The 18,227-nt window shown below is 38.8% G+C and overlaps 1 protein-coding gene across 4 annotated transcripts in view; it reads left to right on the plus strand.

Annotated features, from left to right (window-relative positions):
* Positions 1-18,227, plus strand: part of PRUNE2 (prune homolog 2 with BCH domain) — a 296,154-nt gene that overhangs the window by 47,910 nt on the left and 230,017 nt on the right. For all 4 annotated transcript variants that reach the window (XM_070375739.1, XM_070375740.1, XM_070375741.1 and 1 more), the window contains exons 2-4: positions 5,244-5,348; positions 9,447-9,649; positions 13,269-13,432. In XM_070375739.1, the coding sequence (XP_070231840.1) occupies positions 5,244-5,348; positions 9,447-9,649; positions 13,269-13,432 (472 nt within the window). The remainder of the gene's footprint in view (positions 1-5,243; positions 5,349-9,446; positions 9,650-13,268; positions 13,433-18,227) is intronic.

Here is an 18,227-nt window from a genome sequence, read left to right on the forward strand (position 1 = left end):
TCCTGGATTTCCTTGGAGATACCATCCAGTAAATTCAAATGACTTCTTTTTCTCTGGCATCTTCGTTTGCTGGTTAAAGATGAGGGACTAAGAAATAGGCTCTGCATCGGTGTGCGATGAGGGGACTCTCCAACTTCTGTAGGCTTTGTCTATAATGATCATTTCAATTCATTATTTTTGAAAACATTTGCCTGGGATTTTTAAGAAAAGAGAGTAGAGTAGGATGGGTATGGAGAAACCATAGTAAAACTGTGTTGCAAGGGCTTGTTGACTAAGGTTAGTTGTGGGGCTGTGGATGTAAAGTACCAGGTGGAACAGCTCTGTTTCTCAGAGGGTGGAGTTATTAAAAAAAAAAAGCGAAAACAATGGAGGGGCCTGAGCTAATGACAGGGCTCTGGAAGCCCTCTCTCTGATCAATGCTGTTTTGATCAGAGTGTGTTTGAAAGTGCTTTTGCCTGACAAGTACAATTTGCTTTCATGGGTGGTTGAATCTTAATGCTTAGATATTTCTGTGCTTTTAAAAAGAGGTAAGAAACTTCATGAAGAAATCTCATTATAGTGATGTATAGGATTACACTTTGAAAGCATATGAAGATTGTGATCTGGAATACTGGCATATTCAATATATTTTCTTTTATATGTTGATTATGAAGAGATTCTGTCCATCTATTCAGAAGTTCAAGGTATAGTATAAGTTGAGTACAGTATCTATTTCAACCCATTATGAAGATTCCATTTTGTTTTGGGCTTGCTCAGCACTGGATGTAGATAGGAGATGATAAATCTCTGTCTCCTGAGATTCCTTAATGCTTGGTGTGCTTATATCAAGATCAGGGAATGGCTGTTTTCCTGCCAAATCTACTCTCTCCTAGCTGGGAGTTTATAAAGTCACATTTTGAAAATGTATATGCTAGGCAATAACTATTTGTTGGAACATTCTGGGCATTGTCTTACTTTGTACCTTGGCCTGAGATAACTGGAGGTCCCTTTTCTTCACTTTAGATCTTTATTAATATCACCTTCTCAATGAACCTCATCCCAGGGCACCCTAGCCTGCTGCTGCTAAGTCACTTCAGTCGTGTCCGACTCTGTGCGACCCCACAGACGGCAGCCCACCAGGCTCCCCTGTCCCTGGGATTCTCCAGGCAAGAACACTGGAGTGGGTTGCCATTTCCTTCTCCAATGCATGAAAGTGAAAAGTGAAAGTGAAGTCATTCAGTCATGTCCGACTCTTAGCGACCCCATAGACTGCAGCCCACCAGGCTCCTCCATCCATGGAATTTTCCAGGCAAGAGTACTGGAGTGGGGTGCCATTGCCTTCTCCAAGCCTTCTATTCATCCTTATCTAATTATTGGCTCTTTTTATCTCCTTGCACTAAAATGCAAGTGCCATGGGGGCTGGGATTTTTGTCTGCTTGGTTCAGTGCTGAATCCTTAGAGATTAGTATAGTGCCTGGGACACAAACAGGATTTTATTAGTTGAATGACAATAATTAATTGAATTGGTAAAATTGTACATATGTCACTTTTATTTGGGCATAATTTGTCTGTTTGCAAATACTCTAGACCCCAATTTGAATTGTGTCAAGGGTCATAGACTTTAAGATTGAGCATCTATGAGTCTGTGAATATATAGGGATGTGACACAGGAAGGGCCCACAGGCCTGCTGTGAGGAGTGCAGGGTGTCATTGTGGTCAGGAGACTCTTCTCAGTTCTGTGAACCAGTTTCATGGTTGCCCCTGTGTGGAGCCACTGATGCAAAGTGGACCAAGTACCTTAAGGATACCCTGTTACCAGCCTCAGACGCCTGAACTCAGTCCCAGACTTTTCTGACTTTCTTTGACCCCTGTTTTAACTCTGATCATACGGCCAAGGTCATTTGTGGTAGGAAGCTTGAAAGTGGGACCCGTATTCTCTGGCTGTTGACCTCTGTTTTGAAAAGCCAAATCCTGCACATTCCTTGGGTTCACCTACTGGTTGAATTTATGTAACTAATTTCATGTTTTATTCCTCCAAGCAAGCAGAAATCTGTCTAAGCTTGGTTTCTACAATACTTGACTTTTGCTACCCTTTAATTATATCTTAGTGGGTTTGGGTAGGAATCAGGCTCTTAAGAACATCTGGAATGTTTTTTGAGGTTGAGTCTACTATTTTAAGGGTCACCAAAGGAACCTTCTGATTTTGATGTCCCTTTTCTTTAGTCTAACAATTTTAGCCAGCCTGAAATTTCTAGTCATCCTTTTGGATTGTGGCATAATTCCTGGAAGGTCTCTTTAAAACGAAAGTATGTTACCTTGGTGAGTAACACATTAATCTGGGAGTACTCATTGGCGTGGATTCGCTATGGAATTGCTAGTGAAGGGGCAGATAGATCCCTGGTAGGATGGCCACCAGAATGATGGAGGTGGGAAGATAGTGTTGGAGCCTGGGAACTGGGGCGTTGACTGGAGATGGCAGACATAGTAAATGATGCTGGAAGAAGTCATGACTTTGAAGGAACTTGATACATGGGAAGAAGGGGATTCAGGAAACAAATAAGAAAACATGAAGACAGGGATGTGGGCACCAAAAAAAAAAAAAAAAAACAACTCTCGAAGGTTTGTGTTGGGATCTTCTACAGCCTGACCTGCAAGTTGATACATGCTTTTTTCTCTTTAAATGAAGAAGGATGAATAAATCCTAATCTTAGAAGATTCCCCAGTTGTGAGAATTGGCCCATTATGTTTGGGCTAACAATTTTATTTAGCTCCTTTCTCTTTCTAATTAATAATTGGCTTGGGCTTGGAAATGCATTGACTCCCAAGTCTTCTTATTTTCCCCCATGTCTTCTTTGGTGCAAGCTGAAAGTTGAATGCAGAGCTGTGCTGAGGAATTACCAAACCTAGACAAGGAGGCAGATAGATCAGCTTTGGAGTAATTTTAATGCTATACTTTTATGAAGCCTTGCTGTATTTAACAGGCGTATTTAACATTCTTGCCCCCTCGATCCCCATCCCTGCTCATTTTGTAGATACTGAAGTCATTATGGCATTATTGTGTGATTAGTGCAGGGCAGAAGAGACAGAGCTCTTTGTACCAGGTCATGGGCTCTGGGAACAATCCTAGTCCTCTAACAGCCTCTACTGACCTATAAAAAGTGTTGTGAATCTTCTTACTGTCTGCCTTCCAAGAGATATGGGAGGAGAAATGACGTAATGTCTACTTAGACCTTCGAGCTTCTCGGAAGAACAGTCTACAGTAATATGATTTCTTAATGCATTTATTTGTGTTGTAATGGAGTATAATTGCATTTATCCCAATTTCTTTCTATACCTCTAAATCTGACAGTCTCGCACAGGGGAAGCAGTCTGGCTTTGGGAGTAAGAACTGGGTCTAGACTAGAATCCTCCAAAAGTACAAGTGTACTAGCTATAAAGTTATGAGGTTGAGGAAAGGAGGGTGGGAGAGGAAGGAGTGGGAGCTACAGGTGGTGATGCGGGGGAGGCAGTGGTTATAATTATCTTCAGAGTGTTTATAACATTTTAAAATCCTATTATTTTACTAAAGATCAACATGTCAATATATTTTAAAATATACCTATTTGTTTTAATTTACAATATTGCATACTGGACAACTTATATGCAATATTGATCCTGCCATCATTCTCTGTGCTCATAGGCTCTTTAATTGAGCCTCCTCCAAGATTTACCTTATTATGTTCCTCGGGTCACAGTTTGGTTGTTGAATAACTAATTTCTGAGTCTGATATGGTAGTTCTCTACAAATACCAACACGTTTATAGATTCAGTTGTAAGAGGCCTAGTAAGTTACTAAATAATCCTTTTTCTTTGTTCTGTAGAAAAAGGAATAACAAGTGTTTTTTTTTAATTGAAATAATCAATTAAACAAAATCAAATAACCGATTGAACAGTGGATTTTTTGAGTAGCTTTTTGAGCAGTATTACAATTGAGTTGGCTTTCTAGTAAGTCGTGAAAAGAGAAATTAAAACAAAAGATGAAAAGCTGAGGAAGTATACATAAGCATCATCCCTGACATTCCATAAATATGTCAGTTTAGGTTACCCTTATCGTTATTGGACAGTTTTGTTGTGGAATTTTCTGGTTGTGATTGGTTCTTTAGCACTTCTAATCCAGTGTTTTATAAGGAGGTCAGCCTTATATAAAGAATTTTAAGCAACTGTTGAGTTAACCAGGAAAGAAAACAGTATGTATATCTTCTCTTTCAGAGAGGTGACAGTATACACTCTTTAATAGCAACTGATTTGTATTTTTGGAGCAATAATACTGATCATATTACTTTCTATGGAGGGAAGAAAAGCATTACAACAATTTTTATTTGTTAAATTATAGAATATAATGCAGAGAGCGTATCCTGTCACTCAAAATGTGGCATGAAAAAAATAAATTTCTACCAAATAGTGTTGCACACCAGGGACATATGAAAAAAGTCATTTTTTCTCTCAAAGTGAGAAGAACATCTTGTGTAAAGAAATGATATAAAATACTAGGGAACTGTTCTTTAGACAAAAATAATCTTTTACTAAAAAGTGTTGACTTGGAGATATAGTTCATGTCAGGTTACTTTGTGGATGATCTTAATACAACCACATTTTTATTGGAGGAGGTCATTGAGAGCAGTGACTACCAGTTGACCTGAGAGCTAGACTCTGGCAATTGGAGGTTCCTCTTCCCCTCCCCATCCTTGAAATGTACAATCTGCCCATCAATCCCACAGCAGGAACTATTTTTACGGACACAGCCTTGAGTGAACAATGTGTTGTTGAGATCATGTGTCACAGAAGCCAGTTAAGGCCTCTACATAAACTTTAAAGATTCTGGTGGGCAGGTGTGGAGATACACCTGTCTTGTGGCTGCCCAAGGCAAGCCTTGTAAGTAGGTTCCCTTGCTTATTGAACCTGCCACCCACCCATCTGGAGTGGGCTGCATCTTCTTCAGTCTCCCCTTGTTCTCTGTATATGGGGGCCAGTTTCAGGTTTCACCCAGGAAAGTTCCCAAGGTTGTGAACCGATAATTTTCTGTTCTTGACAACTAACTAAAATTTTAATGAGCATTTCTGAATGTTAAACATGTTGTACCATTTTAGGCCCTTATATAAAACAGTTATGAGTTTTTGCAATTGTGTCTGAATATAGCTAAGGCATACATACTTTAAAAAGTTGAAAAATATCCACTTATGTTAATCTGTTGTTAAATTGTGATGTTTTATTTGAATTTGTTTCAGAATCGAAGCAAACGTTTGGAGAAGGTCCATGTGGTTATTGGACACAAATCCTGTGATTTGGATTCTCTCATTTCTGCCTTCACATATGCTTACTTTCTAGACAAGGTGAGTGGAAAGAAGGTCATGTATTTTTTAAGAAATTACTTATGTATTTTTTATTTTCAGCTGTGCTGGTCTTTCTCTAGTTGCAGGGAGCAGGGGCTCCTCTAGTTGCGGTGCGTGGGCTTCTTACTGTGCTGGCTTCTCTTGTTGAGGAGCACAGGCTCTAGGGTACTTGGGCTTCAGTAGTTGTAGCTCCTGGACTCTAGAGAACAGGCTTAATAGTTGTGGTGCACGGGCTTAGTTGCTCCATGGTATCTTCCCAGATCAGGGATTGAACCTCTGTCTCCTGCACTGGTGGGTGGATTCTTTGCTACTGAGCCACCAGGGAACCCCAAGATTATGCTTTTTATATTTGGATTATGATGTAACTTTTATAAACAGATGTTTTCCAGAAAAACAAGGAAGCTACTAACTTAATTTTTCATGTTCTGGTTTATTGTTGCAAAGAATAATGTATTATAATTAATTAATCAACAAATATTTATTGGTCACTTACTACATGTTAGGCATTGTTCTAATTATTTCTTACTGAGTCTCTGCATAAATATTTATTTCAATAGGATCGATTTTTTTCAAATAAAAAGTTTAAAAATGTTATAATTGTTGATTACTTTTGTGGAAATTCAGAGAACTGACAAAAGTAAGTGTCAGAATTTCTTGTTTGCCTTTGTCATTCTTGTTGGATAATCTTGCCTTTGGGAGTAGAAAAATATGTGCAAAATAATCTGTGAAGATTACATGAAGTATAGAGCACACTGGCTGAAATTTTCAGTAATAGAGGTGTTACCTTCCACATCTGTATTCTGTTTTTGCCTCTTAGCCTGACTTTGTACAGCAAGGTCATTCTCAGTTAACAATAATCTCCCTTGAGTCAGAGTCTTCGTACTCTGTGAAGCCATACTATAACATGCCAGTGGAGGTGGAAAAGACCTTTCTTTAAGTAAATTGTTTAAAAATATCCATTCCATAAATTCATCAACCCATATTGAAGCATCACTTTAAAGCCTAAAAAAGTATATTATGAGTGTCTTGGTGCTATGTCTAATTTGACACAATTTTTAGTTTTCTGGAGTGCAATTTGTTTTACTCCAATTTTGTTTGGATCCTTGACTCTGATGGTGTGCATAGCTGATCTACAATGATTTACATTCCCATGAAACCTAGCCTTCCAGAATGAGCCGTAGGTGGCAAGAATGACTTTAGGGCAGCAGCTGACGAAGTGCCAGGTAAAATATTCCGATTTTGAGATATGACTTTCTAATCATATTTATCTTAAAATTTGCTAAACTTTACAAGGGAGATTAATTGGTATGAAGAGAGAAATGTGCCTGTGTCAAGATATGCATTTAAATACTAATCTTATTAACGGGATTTTTTTTCTTATTTATTTTGTATTGACGTATAGTTAATTTTCAGTATTGTGTTCAAGAGTAGAGCAAAGTGATTCAGTTACTTTGCTGTACACTTGATTTTCAGATTCTTTTCCATTATGTCACAAGATATTAAGTATAATTCCCTGTGCTATGCAGTAGGTCCTTGTTGACTACCTATTATATATATATATTAATATGTATCTGTTAATCCAAAACTCCTAATTTATCTCCCCCAAGTCCTGCCCACCCTTAAGTGGGTTTTTTGACTTCTAGGAAAAAAGCATTGCTTGTCTTGAGAACATTAGAGTTGCCTGAACCAGACTGATTTTTAGACTGATCATGGCATGGATTCTTTTTTTTTTTTCCTTAATGGGATCGGAGAGGTTGCTTTAGGTTGTAGAGTTGTTGCTCAAAATCTCACAACTTTGTCCAGAGGAAAGTTTTTTTCTCATTTTCTATGCCACAGTGAACCACTGATACCCTTGTGCAGTCATTAGAATGCGTGTGTGCACACACATACACCTACCCACTAACTCCCCCCACACATAGAATCCTTCGCAGGGACAGATCTTAAGTCTTCAAGGAACTACAGTTTATACCTACTTAAAGGAGGAAAAGTTTTCCTAAATTCATCCTTCTGTCTATGAAATGAACATGTCAGATTACCATGTCATGGACTCTTCGGAAGTCATATAATAATAATGACAGCACTGCCACTAACTTTGATGTCTTGAATGAATATAATAACATCCAGCAAAAGGAGTGGGCAAAGTAGTTGTCATAGTACAATAAGGAGATGTGTGGCCTCTTTCCTCCTTCCAAGACTCACGACTAAGCATGGGGACAAATATGGAATTACTGAAGGGTCACATACTGGGAGCTTGTTAAGCTCTGTGTCTTCCTCTTAATTTGCTGCACCCTGCTCCCATCACGGGTCTGCATCTTCATTTTAATTTTTCCTAAGAACCTGGCTACTCCCTCTCAAAGTATGAACACATAGAAGGACAGGGTTTGCAGCTTTGCATGTCTGACTCTGTTTAATTACTTTTCACTCTGGTAGGTAAGCCCCATTCTATGGAGGGGAAAACTGAGGCTCAGAGAGGAAAATGGCTTTCTCAAAGTCAGACAGAAGAGTCGGGTTAGTTTTTCTGACCCCCACTCCAGAATAGGTCCTGCCAGAACAGGCTCAGACTGCATAGCTCTTGACTTAAGTTTCAGTATCAGGAGTGCAGTATAACTCTCGCAATTAATAAGGAAAAACATCTTGTTGTGCATAAACTGGTAATGATTATTACATGGTTGTGATTCTGTATTAGCCTGATAGGTGGGATAAAACCCATCTTGTTGGAATGTCTTTGTATACCATAGTAGTAGGTGATTCATTTATTTCACTCAACAAATATGTATTGTGCCAATATGTATTTGTGCCAATACAGATTGGCACAAATCTGTTTTGTGCCAGACCATTTTATGCACTTAGAAACATGAACAAAACTGACAAAAATCCCTGCTAGGAAGGGGAGATGGATGATAAAGATGTTAAGACTGTGTAATAAACACTGTGCTTGTGAAAGAGCTAGTGATGATGTGAGAACAAAGGCCATTTAGTTTAGGCAAAAATCCAGTCTTTCCAAACCCCACATTCTCTCAGTGATATTTAGGGTTTATTGCTATAGAGTTATAGTAATTTTTTAAAGCACCTTCATTTTCAAAATTCTCATGGAAAAATAAGTTTATTATTGTGAATCTGAAATTCTCTAACGTCTACCCATCTCCAGTTTCCCCCATCATTACAGTTTTTTTTAAAAGAGGTTTGTTAACATAATATTTTTTTTAAGATATAAAACATTAATAGAAATCACAATCTGGTAGTCTGTGAGCCAAATCTCGAGTTTTCACTAACCTACACAGTATTTTTAATTAAAAGGTTTATTGTGACATTGTAACAATTAAACATCACAGATAACACCCCCACATCTAGATTTCTAGCTTCTCTTGAGTAATTGAAGGATTTGCCTATCCTGGAATGGAATTTTTTGCATGGAATCAATTGACTGGAGCTGAGTGGGAGGCATCCCATATAGATGTGACATCTGGGTCTTTCTGTGTCAGTGAAGTTTTTACCTGGAGCTTCCCTGTTGGCTCAGCTGGTAAAGAAGCCACCTGCCAAAGAAGAAGACACAAGAGACACCAGTTTGATCTCTGGGTTAGGAAGCTCCCCTGGAGAAGGAAATGGCAACCCACTCCAGTATTCTTGCCTAGAAATTTCCATGGACAGGAGAGCCTGGCGGGCTATGGTCCACAGGGTCACAAAGAGTCGGACATGACAGAGCGCACACACGCACACACACACAGTCTTCCCCTGCCCTGTGGTCATCATTCTCATTTTTTGCTGATTCCGTAAAATGGGCAGATTTGTTTCCTATGAAGAAGAAAATGTATATATTTTAAAATTGTGGAGACGGTGAAATGAGACATAAAAAATTTCAAGAAAGGCAAGAGAAGTTTCATGTGGAGTAACAAGAGATTAACAAAAATTAGGGACCACTTAATCCATGGAAAATGCTCTGCTCATTGGGTTCATGAAAAACTGGTTATGAATGTAAAGTGGTTTAGCGAGACCAAAGGACCTTCATTCCCTTCCCAGTTACCCTCTGGCTTGAGAAAATGTAGTTGTATTTTATCCTCCTGCTGCTGTCAGTGATTCAGCCAACTTTTTTCTTGGTAGGTCAGCCCACCAGGGGTTCTCTGTTTGCCCGTGCTGAACATACCGAGAACTGAATTCAATTACTTCACTGAAACAAGGTTTATTTTAGAAGAGCTAAATATCTCTGAATCATCCCACATATTCCGAGATGAAATTAATCTGCATCAGCTAAATAATGAAGGGAAGTTATCTCTAACACTTGTTGGCAGCAACGTACTGGCAAGGTAAGGCTCTGGAAGGAGGTTTGATATTTTATAAAAGATTTTTCTGTGCCAGGTATTACCTTGTTCAGGTTTTTTGTGATTTGGAAAGATGTATTAAAGGCAGATGACATTTCGAAGAAAGGGAATGTGTTTTTTCTCTTATAGCAAAATTGCGCTTTGCCAAGCCTCTGTTTTCACTTTGGCGTTTCAGATATGACATCTTTGGGTGGAAAATACTTATAAAATAGACCAAAATTTTAATTTTAAATCATTTCAAACACTTTCTTATAGCAACGCAACAGTCCTTTATACTGATGCTGAAAATGTATAATGAAGATTGAAATTAACACTAAATAAAACTGAAAATTCTTAAGAAAGAAATCTTGGTGGTGAAATGGAAAATTATGTACATGGGCTAGGAAAGCCATTCAATCATTGGCTCCTTTAGTCATAGCATTTACTATAAAAGCAGGATGGATTCTATAAAGTTCATGTAATTTGAACTCCTTATTTTATGGACAAGAAATGTGAAACCCATTCGCAAATGACTTGCCCAAAGTAGCACATGCAGTTAATAGAAGAGTTTGGATGAGAACACAGATCTGTTTCCTTCAGTAAGTACTTAGGAGTTGCTAACTGGTGCATGGATCTACAGATATTATACATAAAGAGGAATAAGACAAATTTCCTGCTGGGGACCAGCCCAGCTGATCCAGGGTATTCGAAGAAGGAGAGACGGCCTAGGCGACTATTTATATGCTAATTAGAGATATAGGGAACAATAGAATGAGGATAGCTCAGTAGGAAAATTCAGTGGAGAAAAGAAGCTGAGTAGCTTGGTTTACGCTGGGAGACCAATAAAACTTCAAGACAAGAAGTTTGCACCACTTACGTGATGCAGGCGCCCTCTCGAATAGCGGAAGGTGTCTCACCCTAGACACCTTCTCGAGTGGGTCTTAGAAGCCCAGGCATGATTAGTAAGCGTGGTGGGTTCCGCGCTCCAGATGGAGACTCAGCTGGAGGTTAGAGGGAAGAATGACATGGGGAGACCAAGCTGGTGAACAAGGCCCGTAGCTTTATTTTTAACAGGGGCTTTTATACCCTAAGTTACACATAGAGGATAATAGGGGATGCAAAGTCAGCAGTCTTTGGTTCTTATCAAAAACCAAGGTTTCTTTCCTGCAAATGTATCGTATACAAATGGTTTAGGTGATTTACATCATCTTCTGGCCAGAAGGCCTACTAACATTTTATGACTCTTGACAAGGACTTATCAACAAAGACTTACTTTCTCTAAGAGTAATTATTTCAAGGTTTGGCACCATCTTCCAAAGATAAAATTGCATTCCTATAGGCGGATGTGTAATGGGTTTACAAAGAAAGAATTTATTACCTTAAGGGTCTAAAGTTACTAACACCAAGGCCACTACTTATTTTTTCTACATACCCACTATTAATTGATACATATTCAAGGATACAATTCAGGGATGTGAAAACTTGGCAACAAGCATTGACTCATCAATGAAATCCTTTACTAGTTTATTCTGACAGTTTTTAACTCTCTGAGAGGCTCTAAGCTATTTGAATATCTTTGCTTCCCATGCCTCTGGAGGCTGGGAGACTGTAAACAATCGTATGCATAGCTGCAGGAGTCCGGGTAAACTTGTCAGGTGAGTTAGAGAGCCATCAGAGGGGTTTGGATTTAAACACTCCTAATTGCCCAGGAACTTTATTAATTGGAGCTGTAAGTTAACTCTTTGACAGAGAGAGCGAGATGGTGGTAGGGGACAGCCCCCAGTAAAGTCAGAGGTGAGAGCACAAAGCAATAAAGTAGGCAGACTCTGGTTTTTTGGGGGAAAATGCTTGAGAATATCCGGGGACTCCTGAGGCTCGATCCCGCTTTGCGTATGCCGAGCCTCCTTCCTCATGACCTTTGTCATGAGTGGAATGCCTCACCGGCTCCCGCAATTTCCTGCCTTCACAGTTCTTACAACCCATCACAAAGAGTCCCATTTCAATAAGCTCTCTGTTGCTAGTGAGTGAAGAGTCCCCAGTTAAACATCTCAGCCCTCTGAGGTGATAGTTTTTTGCGACTTTGCCCATTTGCTAATCATTGATATGGCATTCACCCGTGGACATTGACCTTAGTATGCATGAAATAAAATGTACAAGTATCTGATTTTTTATCTAACTTTCTTAAGGAAGCATATTTAGGTATGAATACATTGTATTGTCAGTTGTGAAGTTCATTCAGTTATAAAGAGTTTGGAAAATGATCTGCCTCTGTAGGGTTGTTTTTATCCCTATGATACTCAAAACACTCAAAATTCTTTTGAATAATACTTATTAATTAGTTGTTAACTGGCTGAGAGTTATTCATAGGTTATTTGACTGACTTCCATTATCATTGTTCAGGTTGATCATGTGTTTGACTAAATTTATGTGTTAACTTTTTCAAACTAACTATAACACAAGGAGATACGGAAAGAAGCAATGCAAGATGCCAGAGAAGGGAACTATGAAATTTGTGTCAGTTAAGATTTTAGGAAGAGTTTTGTTACTGATTAAAATGGAAACATTTATTCTGGTTTTGAGACTGAAGTTGTGAAGCCTTGCTTTGGGATTGTTTATGAAATAGAATGTTTTTCAAAAATAAACTGCAATTTTCATTTCCTTCATTGCCATTTTTTGAGTTTTGGCAGACAGAATCAGGTCAGTTTTATCAACCTCTGTCTTCCTGCCTTTGATAAAAGCCAACTATATCTCATATAAAAAGAATGATGTAGAAATAAATAATCTAGAAGTATTTTTTTTCCAGCAACATAACTGAATGTGTAAGTTTTGGATCCAGATAGTTAAGAGTTTAAATGTAAGTAGTCTACTTACTAGGGCTTCCCAGGTGGCTCAGTGGTAAAAAATCTACACACCAAGCAGGAGATGTGGGTTTGATCCCTGGGTTGGGAAGATCCCCTGGAGAAGGAAATGGCAACCCATGCCAGTTCTTGCCTGGAAAATGCCATGGACAGAAGAGCCTGGCTGGCTATAGTCCATAGGGTTGCAAAGCGTCAGATTAAATAACAATAGCAGCAGTAGCAGTCTTACTAGCTGTGTGGTCTTGGTCACTGTTATTTAATTTTATTTTTACACAATATTTAAAGGTTACAATCCATTTACAGTTTTTACAAAGTATTGGCCATATTCCCTGTGTTTGTAATGGTCACAGTTCTTAACCTTTTCGTGCCTTTTTTTCCCACCTACAAAAATAAGAATCTTAATAGAACCCATTGAGTAGAGTCAGTTTATAGTATAAAATGTAATAATATTGAGAAAGTATTTATTACAGTGTCCAGCCTGTAGTGGAAACTCAGTAAATGTTAGCTATAGCAATGATTACTATTGTTGTTATTATTATTTTCCAACAGCCAAACAAGAGATGGAAGTGCTAAGGTGTGAAGGTCTTCAAGGACTTTTGGGGATGTAATTAATTAAAATGAAATGTGAAAACACATAAAGAATAAGTCATGTGAACTCATTTTTGGTTATTAAGAGGAAGTCATTTGTGTGGAAACAGAGATTAAATCATTCCAGAAAGTAAGAAAATATGCCCTCTTTCTCCTCCTCTCCTCCATTTGCTTTCCAGTGAGGACAAAACTTTAGAATCAGCAGTTGTCAAGGTCATTAATCCGGTGGAGCAGGGCGACGCCGGCTTAGAGTTCCGAGAGTCTTCGTCGTCTCTGGTGGTGAAAGAGATCCTCCAGGAGGCTCCCGAGCTCATCACCGAGCAGCTGGCTCATCTGCTCAGAGGTGAGAGATGACTCTTTCCATTAAATACTGGAAGGCTTAATGGAGTGTCTCTAGACTCACTCATGCATAAAGAGTGTGATCCATTCTTGGGTTAACAGTCCCTTTCAAGACCACGGGAAGCTTCAGCAGAAAGGCAGGGAGTAAAGAGTTTGTTAAAGAGTAGCATTATATTGAATATTAAAAATGTACATTTAGAAATAGGCATGAAGGATCTTTGCTGTTTCACTAGACAGGAATATTAAATGTTTCCACTCCACAACAGCATGGATATGGGCTGGAATTCCACATTCCTTCATTGAAATGTCTCCTGGTACTGATTCATGCTCGTTTATATAATACTACGTGGATGGCAAAGTCACCTACCCTCCTTTTGATGATACTGTGCAGGACTTTTATGGTTAAACTGCCACTTCTTTCTCTCCCCATCAGGTAGTGTTTTCCATCTTCACCCAGTTAGCTTTAAGCACTGTGTTCTCAGCACCCTGTCATCAATTACCCTCCTCATCTCTTTCCTCATCTCTTTTTCATCTTCCTCAGTGGGGTCTATTACTTCTAAACAGTGGTTTATAAGCTGGAAATTGTCCATTGACTTTGGTGCCACAAAATTACCACAAAAATTCCATATTGTCTCATGTAGGACAGTCTGGGGTTTTATATAAAGCTGTTTTTCCTCCTTTCAACAATCCATCTTGAACATGATAGACTAAGTTTTTCTCAGGAGTATTTGACACAGGGAGTGAAAAACAGTGATTAACAGGCTGAAACAACTAAAAAAAGAAAGAGAAGTCCAAGAATATGGTGACAACTCCTTTAAGGCTTTCCCCCCCCTTTTTCCTTTGCTTCCTCTGCCTCTACCAGAATTTGGAGGGAAAAGGATCCAGGACTTCTATAGTTCCTATAAATGTCTTAGAACCAATGGCCCCAGTCAACCTGTTTTAAATACTTTTCTGGCTATGGACATCTGTAAAACTGTTCTCTGGGAACCTGTGCCTTCAACTAAACTAAGTAACCACAATCATTTATCTCTGACAGAACAGAAGGGAAATAAAGGCAACTGGGGATCTTGGCCAAAAGGGAAGTTGTTTGACAGTGCAAATATGTGGTGCAGGCAAACACTAGAGAATATGTTTTTAAATTATTTTGAAACTAAGAAGTTTTGTTTATTGTTCAAAAAGATACATGTGTCATTTAGTAGGGAAAAATGTATTCAATGAACAGTTCAGCATGATTTTCCATAAGTAATAAGGTAATATCAAACTGTAGTACTTGGAACAAAGATATGACTTTGTTGCTGATGATGACAATGATAACGATGATAATAATGGTGACATTCAGATTTAGGGAATTAGAATCTTGTGGCTCAGATGGTAAAGAATCTGCCTGCAATGCAGGAGACACAGGTTCTATCCTTGGGTCAGGAAGATCCTCTGGAGAAGGGAACAGCTACCCACTCTACTATTCTTGTCCGGAGAATTTCACAGACAGAGAAGTGTGGCGGGCTACAGTCTCTGGGGTTGCCAAGAATTGGACGTGACATGTCCAACTGACATGAGGAACCAAGCCTTTGATGGATATTACACTTTAGATGCTTCTTGTTAGTTACCTTAGTTTTAGTTTGCAGAGTTGCCAAGAATTCGAACTATGGTAAAGGACCTTGTTTTTTTTTTTCATCATCAGAGATTTTTCGTAACTTTGGGTTTGAAGGGGCCTTGGGAAGCTGGCAGAATAAGACTGTCACTTCCTTGTTGCTTGGAAATTGGAATTTGGAAAGACACAGTCCCTTTCCCTGTGAAGACTGCCAGCACAGACACTGTCATGAGAAAGCCAAGGTTGCTGAAGCCTGGCGGTAGAAGACATGGGTGGTTTAACATAGTAGAAAGAGAGCTCTGGAGACCTTTGACTGAAGTGTGGCACGTGCTTATGCGTGTATACATTATGTGGAGGGGAGGTGGAGCATTTTGGAATAGTTTGGTCAAGATGAACTGAAGAATGATGATCCCATGAGTTTGACTTTAAAAGGGTAGCTTAAGTGTTTGGAGCAAGAAGGGCAGTGGCCACTTTTTAAAAGCTCCTGACTTTAATAAATATAGGAAAGGAATCAAGTTGAATTTTGCTATACTCACTAAACTGAAAATTAGATTTTATGGCTTTCTAATCATGTATTAACACCAAACCTAAAGGAGTGTTTTAAAGGGAAGTCTTTTTTATATGCCTATACATAATTTTAGGATTCATTATTTTCATAATGTAATTCTTTCTAAAGTGTTTTCTGTAGAAACAGCTATGATTTATTTTGCATTTTGGGGTGTTCAAGATGATCATTAATTTGACACACATTTCTAGACCATTTATTATGCATTCTTCTAGGTCTTGAAGGGGTGCAAATTTCTACACACACTTTTGCCATAAAGAATTTTGAAAAATGTCTGTTTCCAGATGTCATGATGTTAAATATTTAGTTAAGATTTGACTTGCTATACACTGAAGCAAATACATCGCTGGTTTGGAGACTTGCATGTCATCCATGCCTTCTTAGGGACAGCATGTTTGTATAATATTAGAGGTCCTTTTCTACTGTTTTCATGAGAAAAGTGCCGAGTAACCAAAATATTTTTGCAAACTCTTAAAGTAATCATGAGGCAAAAAAAAAAAAAAATTTAGTCAAGACTTGAAATAGTCCTTGAAAGCATCGTAATTGGACCTCTATGGAAGATATGTTATTATAAACTTTGTGCCAAAAAACCTGAATATACTCCGAACTAAGTACTTTGTCAGTCTAACTGTTCTTTGCCTTTTGTTCTCATGGTCACACCCTAAAATCCATCATGCTGAGGCTGGTGTGCTGTAAATGGATTTCTTGAGCCAAGATATTGATCCTCTCAGTCCTTGGAGAGGACCCTTAGTATGCCTCTTAGCCTGGTATACTGAAAAAAAAAAACACAAAAAACCCTGTGATTTTCAGTGTATTCCTTAATGTGCAAAAAGGTTGGGCCTATTCTTTTTTAGTATTTCTTGTTAGTTCCTTCTCTTCTGCTCAACTTCTAAGTATTGCAGTACCCTAGAACTTTGTCCTGGGGGCATTTTTTATCTGTACAGTACTTAGATTGCCTCATTTAGTTCCAAAATCTCACATGTGACACACAGGCTGTGACTCCTGTATCTCTAACCATGACCTCTCTTTAGAAGAGCAGGTTCATTTCCAGTGCCCATTTAACATCTTCACTTGCACGTCTAATTAGCACCACTACTTCAACAGGGCTATCATGGAACCCTTTGGTTCCCTGTACCTCCAAACCTACTTTTATCCCAGTTCCCTAATAGTAGTAAAAGGTACTGACAGCCACCCAATTACTCAAGCCATTCAAGCTAAAAGTGATGCTTGATTCTTTCTTTTACCTTTCCTCCCTCACTGATGCTTTGACAAGTCCTGCTGACTCTACATCTAAAACATAACCTGCATCCATCTACTTTTCTCATGATAACTACTAGTATTTCAATCCAAGTTACTCTCTTTGACTAATGCCATAGCTGCCTGACTGTTGCCCTATTTCCTTCATAAAATCTATTGCTTACAAAGTGATCATAAAAGTATAAACCAGTCAAGTCAATCCCCTGCATAAAATCCATCATACTCAAAATCCACACATTCCACCCTTACAATCCACAACACAATCTTGCCCCTGCCAATTCCAACTTCATCTCATGCTCTTTTCCCATTTTCCCATTGTGTGCTCTAGGAATAGAGGCCTTTCATCCTTTCAAATATGCCAAACTCTTCCACTCTTGAGGATTTACATAAACTGTACCTTCCTTCTGAAATGCTTGTTTCTATCCATCTACTTAGCTTTATCACTGTATCTCCTTATTCTTCTTGGTCCTTTATTCCAGAATATAAGCTTCATGAATAAGAGACCATACATGTTTTGTTCACTGCTCCATTGTAGAAGAAATGGAGTAGCCGTCATAGTCAATACTTGGATGCAATCTCAAAAACAACAGAATGCTCTCTGTTTATTTCCAAGGCAAACCATTGAATATCACAGTAATCCAAGTCTATGCCCTGACCAGTAACGCTGAAGAAGCTGAAGTCGAATGGTTCTGTGAAGACCTACAAGACCTTCTAGAACTAACACCCAAAAAAGATGTCCTTTTCATTATAGGGGACTGGAATACAAAAGTAGGAAGTCAAGAAATACCTGGAGTAACAGGCAAATTTGGCCTTGGAGTACGGAAGGAAGCAGGGCAAAAGCTAATAGAGTTTTGCCAAGAGAACGCACTGGTCATAGCAAACACCCTCTTCCAACAACACAAGAGAAGACTCTACACATGGACATCACCAGATGGACAACACTGAAATCAGATTGATTATATTCTTTGCAGCCAAAGATGGAGATGCTCTAAACAGTCAGCAAAAACAAGACCCAGAGCTGACTGTGGCTCAGATCATGAACTCCTTATTGCCAAATTCAGACTTAGATTGAAGAAAGTGGGGAAAGCCACTAGACCATTCAGGTATGACTTAAATCAAATCACTTATGATTATACAGTGGAAGTGAGAAATAGATTTAAGGGACTAGATCTGATAGACAGAGTGCCTGATGAACTATGGACGGAGGTTCATGACATTGTACAGGAGACAGGGATCAAGACCATCCCCAAGAAAAATAAATGCAAAAAAGCAAAATGGCTGTCTGAGGTGGCCTTACAAATAGCTGTGCAAAGAAGAGAAGCCAAAAGCAAAGGAGAAAAGGAAAGATATACCCATTTGAATGCAGAGTTCCAAAGAATAGCAAGG

This window comes from Bos mutus, chromosome 8 (genome assembly GCF_027580195.1).
Source record: "Bos mutus isolate GX-2022 chromosome 8, NWIPB_WYAK_1.1, whole genome shotgun sequence".
Classification (NCBI taxonomy): Eukaryota; Metazoa; Chordata; class Mammalia; order Artiodactyla; family Bovidae; genus Bos; species Bos mutus.